We start from the raw sequence: 9403 nt of genomic DNA, 5'->3' as shown, positions 1-9403 counted from the left end.
TCTATCTATCTATCTATCTTTAAATTTAGTCTAACTCAAAAATAACTTTTTCCTCTTCAAACACACATTTAGTGAGCACTTCACAATGTCATACAGCTGTTTGTCTTTCTAAAAACACAGATCATTTATCTCCTGACATGTATTCCGACTCGTTTTTAGCTAATCCCTATAGAGCCCACTATTTACAGTAAGATACAATTAAAAAGCCTCTATATATTTCCCATTACCCATCCTTATATTTCCATTGTATTAGTTATAAACGAGAAGAACACGTTGGAACATCCTAGTATTGAAATGTTCAGTTGCTCCTCCCCCGAAAGCCACTCTCACTCGTGATTGGTCAAACGAACCACATGCGGCTCGGCTGAAAACCAATAGGAAACCTCAGAGGCGTCACGAGACCGCATGTTTCAGGAAGTCAGGGCATGGGCAGTTTAAATGCTGGATGTATATCATGAGTTTGAAACAGGTTTGAGCGGGTTTTCTGAAGGCAGGGCACAGCGTTTTACAATTCCGCTGTCTGACATGCGTCTCCACATTATTATCGCCGCTTGCTTTTGGTGTGGCTTCGTAGACTCTCGTAAAATAAGAGGAATATCTTCGTCCTGTAAGTTCACTGTCCCCTTGTAGCTAGCTTCAGGCTCGGCAGCTATGAACACATCTGGAATAACACTGCATGGTGTAACGAGCAGTGGCTTTAACAGCTCCTTGGCTTCAACACAGACAACCCGTGGCATATTCTCGTCAAGTTGTCATTGCTGTAGATAGTTTGTAACCAATGTACACAGCGTTTAAAGTTAGTAAAGGGTAGCAGCAGTGATAGCAGACCTATAGTTATTTTAAGTTTGACAGTTTTTACAGTTTACAGTCTCTGGACCCAAGCACCGAGCTTTTATTCTGAAATGCTGCAGATATGAAATGTGGTCCTAAGCTTTCTCTTTATTTTGGTTACATTTCCAGCTCCAGTTCAAGGTCATCAGTCTGTAATGTTTTTATTCTGTAACAGACAAGCGGTTCTACAGGGAGAGGAAGTCCTTTATGTGCATTGATGGGTCGAAGATCATCCCCTTTGAGCAGGTGAACGATGACTACTGCGACTGTGAAGATGGCTCTGATGAACCAGGTAAAAGATGAACCCATGTGCAAGTGGCTGTCTGTTTGCCAATGTCTGCAAACTGTCACCTGTGCACACTGAACGTAATATTTGCCTTGACGTAACGTTGTACTGCTGTTTGTTTTTGTCTGTGTGTATTTTGTGTAATTAAAGTTATAATCGACATGTTTGAGCATGTGGACACCTAAATGTACATCACAGTAGACATCCAAGTTGGCTTCTGTGTTTAATTTATTCCTTTCTTATCTGGTATAAATAATGCCCTGGCTTGGATAATATCTTTCAAATAAACTCAGACAGACACATTTTAAAACAGACCATATGCCATTCAGACCAGCCATTTGCAGTCTGCCCTTATGAGACATGGCCATGAATGAATTTATATATATATACACGTTTTATTGAGGTAACATGGCATCCCCTGGCCCCTCCCTCATGGGAGTATAAAACATAACGCCTTTGCAAAACATAATCATCGTAATCATCATAAACTCATCAGGGATTCTAAGTTCTCCTTCTGCACATCGGCATGTAAATCCGTTGTTCCTTGGGTAATTAGAAGCCTTCTAAACCGCTGAGATTGAACATTGCAGATTAATTGCTGCTGTCAAATAACATCAGAACCCCCCCCCCCAAGAGGTCATTAAATTACTGAACTTACTCATAATTTGTGCTTTAATGGAGCAAGACCACTCACTGCAGTGTACAGTTGTGCATGTCCAGTGTTTATCCAAGATTACTGTGATAGATAGAATTGATCAGATGGGGGATAATCTGCCTTTGCTGCTGTCAGTCCAACCCCTGCTGCTGTCTGCAGCTTAACTATAGGCACCCTAATGAACTTTTCTGCTCATTACGGACAAAAGGGGACAGAAAAATGAAGAGGGGAATGAATCAGAATTAAGCATGTTGCTAATATTCTCTGCCCACACCAAGATCTGGGAGTGATTGACTCCACATAATGGCAGCTGATGCAGTCAGTCCAGTGCAGTGGAAACAGGAAAATATAGAGTTATAAAACTTCCCAGAGCTCAGGTTAATACTTAATCAATCAATCAATCAATTAAGAAAATAACTGATGGATTAAAGTAGAATGAAAATAATCGTTAGTTGCAGCCCTAGTATAACGTATGTAATGCAGTGACACTTAAAAACACTACAAAATTCAGTATAACACACCCAAAAGTTGCGAAACGGTGGCATTTTTTAAGTATCCATTATCAAAACAAGGATGAAATTAGTTCATAGTTTTACGTTTAGGCAAAGGAAGCTCACTTCAAAAACAAGACACTTTTCGTCCTCTAAGGGTTGGTGTAAACGGCCTTAAATTGCTGCCACTACTCAACAAGGGTTTGAGACACGCTCATTTTTGGGTTAAAAAGGGATACCGGCATCAGCCCCAGTGTGTGTGTTATGAGTAGTTTTGATTCAATTCATTTGTTTCTGGAAGTTAGTTTATTACGTAGCGCTGACCTCTGCTCCTGCCTTCATATAGGCACCTCAGCCTGTCCTCGTGGCCGATTCTACTGCACCAATCTGGGTTTCCGCCCACACTACATCCCATCATCACGAGTCAATGACGGCATCTGTGGTAAGGCTTTTTATATTGCATTATACGGGATGAAATAATACTCTCCTGAGAGGTGGCTTTAATAAACTTTACAGAATCGTTGGAGGTGGGGCGACGGATCAGAAATGTTTTCTGCACCAGCGTTTTTTCAAGGACAACAAGGGCAGCTCTGCGAGTGCTCCAGTGAACACATTTATTCTCGCACAAAATGAATCCCTGTCTTATTTGTTCAAAATAACTGGTGGAATGGTTTGAGGCCGAATGTGCTCTAATATCTTGCAACTTAATTCATTGGTAGTTGTGAGGTTTTAATCAAAATAGTTTACGTCCATTATTTTTAACAAGTAAGACGTCGTTCTGTTTGCTTTTTCCCCTCTTGAGTGTTTTGCAAACATGGACAACAATTCATATTTTACATGATGTCAAGAAGCTGACATGCTGGTGTACAAACTGTCACTGCTTTTGTAGTACAAACAAACAGATGAAGTAGACACAGCAAACAAAACCTGGCTTTCTTATGCACACATATCCAACATGCACACACTCACTCTCCTCACACAGTTTTCCTCGAAAAACATCCCTTTGCTCAAGGCCTTTCTCCACTCTTTCTTGTTAAATCTGCCACACTCCACTTTTGTTCTCCTGTAGCTCTCCACTTTGGATAAAATCAATACATTCCGTTGTCGACATTTCCTCTCTGTCACCGGTGCTTTCAGCAGCATTAGACGGCATGCAACCTCCTCTGGTAAAAAAAAAACTGAGGGAATAAAGAATAAAAGAGCAGTAGTGGAATATTTCTCAAAGCTTCCTTTTCCCTTTCCTCCCTCCTTTTATTGTACTCCCACCTGTCTTCTCATACCTTCCCTGCCTTGAATGGAGCCACTTAGAAGCTAACACATTGTCGCTTTTCCCCCTCAGCTGGTTGTTGAGAGATTTTCATTGGCCTCCCTTTCTGGGTTCTAAAGCTCTTGTTCCACCGGTCACCAATGGGGTCCTGGATAATTGAGAAATATCACACTGTGCCCACTCTCTTGAGTGAAACATCTGAGCAAAAGCCAGATCTGAGCACTTACAAAACACCATGCAGCTGATCTTATAAGTGGTTGAACTCAAGAGACCCTCTGTGAAGCAGAGAGAGAGAGAGAGAGAGATATCACGGCAACACAAAGATCTGATCTTCATTGAGGATGAAATGTCGGTCTAGATCAACAACATCACATAAGAGACATTTGTTGTTTTATCAGTGGAAGACAATTGGTGTAAGCCAGGCAGATATGCCATTTAATGGGTAGTATTGGTCAATATTGGTCATTGGAGCTAATACCAGAATTACACTAAAAGTGAGCACAATGTTGTTTTGTGTCATCATGTGATCATTTTAAGTATACTCTTATTTAGGGCTACCACTAATAATTAGTAGTTTTCATATCAATTAAAGTATCTGTTAAATACAAGGCTAAAACAAGCAGCCGGTTAGCTTAGCTTAGCACAAATGCTGGAAACGGGGAAACAGCTAGCCTGGCTCTGTCTTTTACTCTTCAGTATTCGTGTGCAGTGAACAAACAACATTTAACGCGTGAATTAGTGCGCTTTGAATGTGCTGGTAGGCAGATATTGTTACCATTATACAGAGCCAAGCTAGCAGCTTTCCAATCTTTATGCTAAGCTAAGATAAGCAGCACTTGGTGGTACCTTTATATTTAGCATACAGACATGAGAATGGTAATCTTCTCATCTGTCTCTTGACAAAATGTTGATGATTTAATCTGAAACTGAAAGAGTATAGTGGTTGAATTTTCACTTTTTATGGGCAAAAGTGACTCATACCATCCTCCAAAAGTACCTGAAATTCAATGATTCATAGTTGCTATGTTTTTGTTGAGTATTGTGTCTGTGTTCATTGCTGTTGCCAAATCATGTATTGATCACATTTTGAATGAGAAACACAGATTGTGCACCTCTCCTTGCTGATAACGTTAAATGCTCTTCTGTTCTCTTGTATGTGCGTTGGATTGGTTTCTCCTGTGTCTCGTGCCAGATTGCTGCGATGCTTCAGATGAATACAACAGCCACGCTCACTGCCAGAACACTTGCTGGTCAGTTGAATCAAAACTGAGATTCAATATTTATAAAATAACACATGCAGATTTTGAGTCAAAATATGGCAATGGAGGCCCACGCACAGCTAAATAAATAAATATCCAGCCTGTCCATTGTATTGGGGAAATTTCTCAAACACAGTTTTTGGGGGCAATTTGATAAAAATGCAGATCTTAATAAAATAACAGTAACATAAAGGTATTTATCATAGCTTCAGTGTGATAGACTGTTCACTTGCTGCACTCATGTGATAGTGACTCATTCACTGTGCCACCAGGGGGCATGGTGTCACTATGATTAAATACTTGATCTAGTTCAGATCTTCTCCTGTAATGTAATGTATATGCATCACAATATTGTTTTTGAGAGCTCATTCATGATTAAGACCCATCTGACTCACCACCTCATCACACTTTCCTGTTCGCACTGTAAATCGTACTCTCAGTAAACTCTTCCAGTGTACGTGTTTGATGCAGATAATTTAGTTTCTGCAGGATACAAATTACATACTGCATACATAATATAAATAAATACAAATATTTATAAGGACGCAGACTCCTGCCAGGTCATATTTATCATCGTCTGAGCTGCACTGCAAAGATTGACCACACTGAGATGCTGAAACATAGCCCACTGTGTAAATGTAACTTCGAATACAGTAACCCACTTCTTTTGTTGACAGCCCTCTGTTATTTCATTCACTGTTATTCGGCCCAAAACCACATACGAGCAGAGTATATCTCATTATGTTTTCACAAGGTCCACACTCATATTGTGTTTGCCAGACTTCAAAAACAATTTAGTTCAGCCACAGAGCATCAGCCCCCATCTTATTTACTCTTCTATTTTCCCATTTGGATTCCGGGCTGCATTGTTGGCCCTTAAAAATTGGATTGCACCATCTCAGTGACCATGGCAGGGGTGGCCAACGTTTTCTCGGTAATGATGGGACTGTGCATCCTCTGTCTCGCTCTCCTCCTCCAGGAATCTGGGACAGAGAGAGAGAGCATACGTGGAGGGCCAGATGAGGACCTTGGACGAGGGTTTGCAACTCAAGCAGCAGCTGATTGAGGAGGGAGTGCTGCTCTGGAGGGAGAAACAGGTACACTGTATTCTGCTGAAGTAACTACTACCTTATGGGCACGTAGTAGCAACAGAAGATAGTCATCAGGGTTTTCCCTCAAAAGCTTTATCCTGTTCTGTTGTGACAAAACCCAGTGTACCTTTAATTGTGTGGTTTTCACTGCTTTTAGAACTTCAGCTGTACAAAATATACCCTAGGTTCATTAAGTAGTCATATATATATATATATATATATATATGTCTTTGGCAGGCTATATATTTTCACTTACAGTAGAAAGCAGGTGACCATATATTATTGGGAAGTGGAAGAACCCTAAATGTAGATTTGTAATATAAGACTTATAATTACAATTTGGCAGCCCCAGTTAGAATACTACTGCCGTAAATATGGACAGCTGTACACCTGCATTTGTTATGATTACATTACTTATGAGCAAAAGTTTGTCTCCCTGGCAGTCCAAAGAACTTTGGATCATGCTAGCACTGTTAACACAAACACTCCCCCAGTGTGTACGGCTAAGCTAAATAGCTAACAGCAGCTACATTTCACAGAAGTTATTTTGCTCTCCATCAGGAAAATATTGCAGAGATTTGAAGCGGAGGACAGCAGAGGGAAACCTAGGAATCATTTTCATCATTTAAAAAATGATACAGTTTAACAAAAATCTGTGACATAGTTGGTACCATGTGACTACTGTTGTAAAGCGTTTCAGAAATTACATACAAAAACGGGAGTACGGGATGCACCGTGAGGATGGCAGAGGCACCATTTAGCCTATTATAACTCAGTGTAGCAAAACTACTTTGAAGCTGTTATTCTAAGGTAGAAAAGTTACATAATGTTGCTTTAATACATGAAGTACCAAAAACAACCCGTTGCATTCAACATGATGAACCCATAGATGTATTCTGAACTGCGGCACAGATTCCTGGATGTTGTTCGCTGCACTGCATTCAGTAAATAAATTTTTCCCTTACATGCAATCATTCTATATTACAACATTTGTTTACAATATCCTGGGTTTAATTCTAGCCAGTGGATGGTGTTGCATATGTTTTTTTCTTCCTCTCTTCGTATTTTTGTTATTGTCAGTCAGCCTCTAAAGTATCATACAAATGTAACAATGTGCTTCTACCCATGTTGTAGCTTCTGTGTAGAGTTATATTTTTTTTTCTGTTATTCGCAATAGATTTAATTAACTTTTCACCTTGGCTACTTGCGCTGCCACCCAGTAACTGTAGTGTTATTACCTGGCTCACAAGCTAACACACTTGATTAATAGGGACGTTGAGGTTAATTTGCTTTTATATGTGTTGCGCCCCGAGAATTCCTGCTCTAAATGAGCAGCCTGTGCTCTGTGATATTGTTTTGACCATACATGTTCATGGCATCTGTTGCTACAGGCGTCTGCTGTGAAGTTTCCTACACCAACCTTAGCCTGCTGTGCGCTTAGTTTTTTGCAATGTCAACGTGAGTTATTCACTGCTTTCTAGCTCTCAGAACTGTCAAAAAGCATTTTTCCAGCAACAACCTCACTTGCATGTTGTTAGTTGATCAATTTATACCATTTCCTCGTCCCATTTTTGCACAACAAACATACCTGTATATTATGATTATATTGAAAATGTATCACGTCTCCTAATTTCTGATCTTTAACTCATAAACATTGTTCTGTTCTTCTTCTGCTGTACACTTTTTATCTTTTAAGGATTTCAGCTGTAACTGTGCTTCATTTGCAATCCCTCTAAAGCAGTAAGGAGTAAATGGTTAGGGGTAAGTCGGCACAAGTAAACAAGTACCAGAGTGATCAAGCCCATTTTGGATCAACATGCTCCTTTACAGAATTTCAACATAAGAAGAAAATACACCGTTTTTCCTCTGCTCTCCATTTGCACAAACAAGCACTAGGCCAACTTAGAAACTGGAGCCCTGGAGTTTGGTGCAAATTAAATTGATGAATTTGGCAGCTGAGGATCCCTTTAGATGTTTTGGAGTTATATTCACTGCTCCACTGGTCTCATTACTTAATGCATTATCTTAATTTAGGTACTTCAAGTTGCCCTCTCAACACTGTTTGATGGTCAAGTCAAGCTCACTTACTGCATGTTCCACATATAAAGATCATTTTCTTTTTTTTTTAGTGCATTAGTAATAGGAAATTGAAAATTGTAAGACTAAAGCAATGTTCAGCATGTAGTTATGGTCAAAAATGAAATATGTATTTGGGATTCCAAAGGACTCATTGGCAGCTGAAAAATGTTGCAGCACATTTCACAGTTCTGATAACTTCCTCAGGGCTGCCCACAATCCTTGTTATTTTGTGCGTTGATTATGTGCCAAATTACTTTATTTCAAGGTATTTCGAAGCACTTTGCAGCACCTGTTTGTTTAAAAAAAATGCTTTTCAGGAATGTCAGTCTTGTTTAACATATGTATTGCTTGTAATGGAAGATACAGTTAAAAAGATCCCTCTTATTTGACAACAGAGATTTTAACTGAAGGCCACTCTTTGTCACATTTGCCAGCCGATGCTCTCTGAGTGTGTACCCTGCACTCTTCTTTTCTGTTCTGTTCTCTTTTTTTCCTCCATGTTCTTTTCTGTGTCGGCTGATTGGCAGATCGAGGCTGAAGTGTCACCCAGCTCTCCTAGCCCAGCCGCACATTGTGATCCTCTTCCTCTCAGTGTGTCTCTGTTGATATGGCAGGGTTACCTCAGGGGGCCTCAGTCTCGGAAACCTTACACAATGACTGAAAAGTGAACTCCTCCTGCGGTTCAAGGGTTAAAAAAGATTCTGGAACAAAACTTTTAAATCAAATTAGACGCCTTTACACAATGAAAGCTAGGTGTAGCATGACAGCACCGCGCAGAAATGGGAATGCTGCTGTTAATTGAATACAAATTGGTATTCAATAAAATCCTCTTTCAAGAGGTTTGTGGTTATCTGTCTGTTGATTGGCCCACCGTAAGTGTATGTTTTACAGCAAGGAACATTTAGTTAGTCCTAAAAATATTTTTTAATCCTCCTAGCATATATTTGTCTGAATTCTATCAGGATTTCAGAGGAACCTAAGGTGACTTTTCTGTATAGCTTTCCAAGATTTAACTCAGACAGTGTGTACTGAATCAGCACTCCTTGATCCTTTTAAAACAAAAATAGTAGAATTCTCACTCACCCGAGTTTGAATATTGCTTATTTTTTCATATTAATATGTGACTAAACAGGTGTTTGTTTCATATTTCATTGAAAACCCCTATCTTAACACACATACTATGCGCATTAGTTTCTAGTTTTACACATTTTTTAAACACTGTGGTGGAACAATTTTTACATGGGTGTTATTCACAAGTAAATATGGTCTTGTACACTCAAAATGAAGCCCATAAATCACTGCAGCAAACCGAAGGAGTCTAAGCAAGCAGCGTGGCCTAGAAAGGTAGTCATCCCTGTCCGAACCAAGCAGAATCCATCACTGCATTATGAGAGTCTCCGAGGAGAGATTGGGAGGCAGTATTGACGCACACACACACACACAC

General features: G+C 39.8%; 1 protein-coding gene across 1 annotated transcript in view; it reads left to right on the top strand.

Moving 5' to 3' along the window:
• The first annotated feature begins 402 nt into the window (after window positions 1-402).
• The window catches only part of LOC118338439 (glucosidase 2 subunit beta-like), a 121859-nt gene continuing 112858 nt past the window's right edge, over window positions 403-9403 (top strand). The window contains exons 1-5 of the mRNA XM_035675738.1: window positions 403-607; window positions 1007-1123; window positions 2610-2705; window positions 4723-4780; window positions 5769-5886. Of these exons, the coding sequence (XP_035531631.1) occupies window positions 439-607; window positions 1007-1123; window positions 2610-2705; window positions 4723-4780; window positions 5769-5886 (558 nt within the window). The 5' untranslated portion in view covers window positions 403-438. The remainder of the gene's footprint in view (window positions 608-1006; window positions 1124-2609; window positions 2706-4722; window positions 4781-5768; window positions 5887-9403) is intronic.

This window comes from Morone saxatilis, unplaced genomic scaffold (genome assembly GCF_004916995.1).
Source record: "Morone saxatilis isolate NCDOM2014 unplaced genomic scaffold, NCSU_SB_2.0 Contig4, whole genome shotgun sequence".
Classification (NCBI taxonomy): Eukaryota; Metazoa; Chordata; class Actinopteri; family Moronidae; genus Morone; species Morone saxatilis.
The sequence above is the reverse complement of the archived record's forward strand: the minus strand, read 5'-3'. Positions and strand labels throughout refer to the sequence as shown.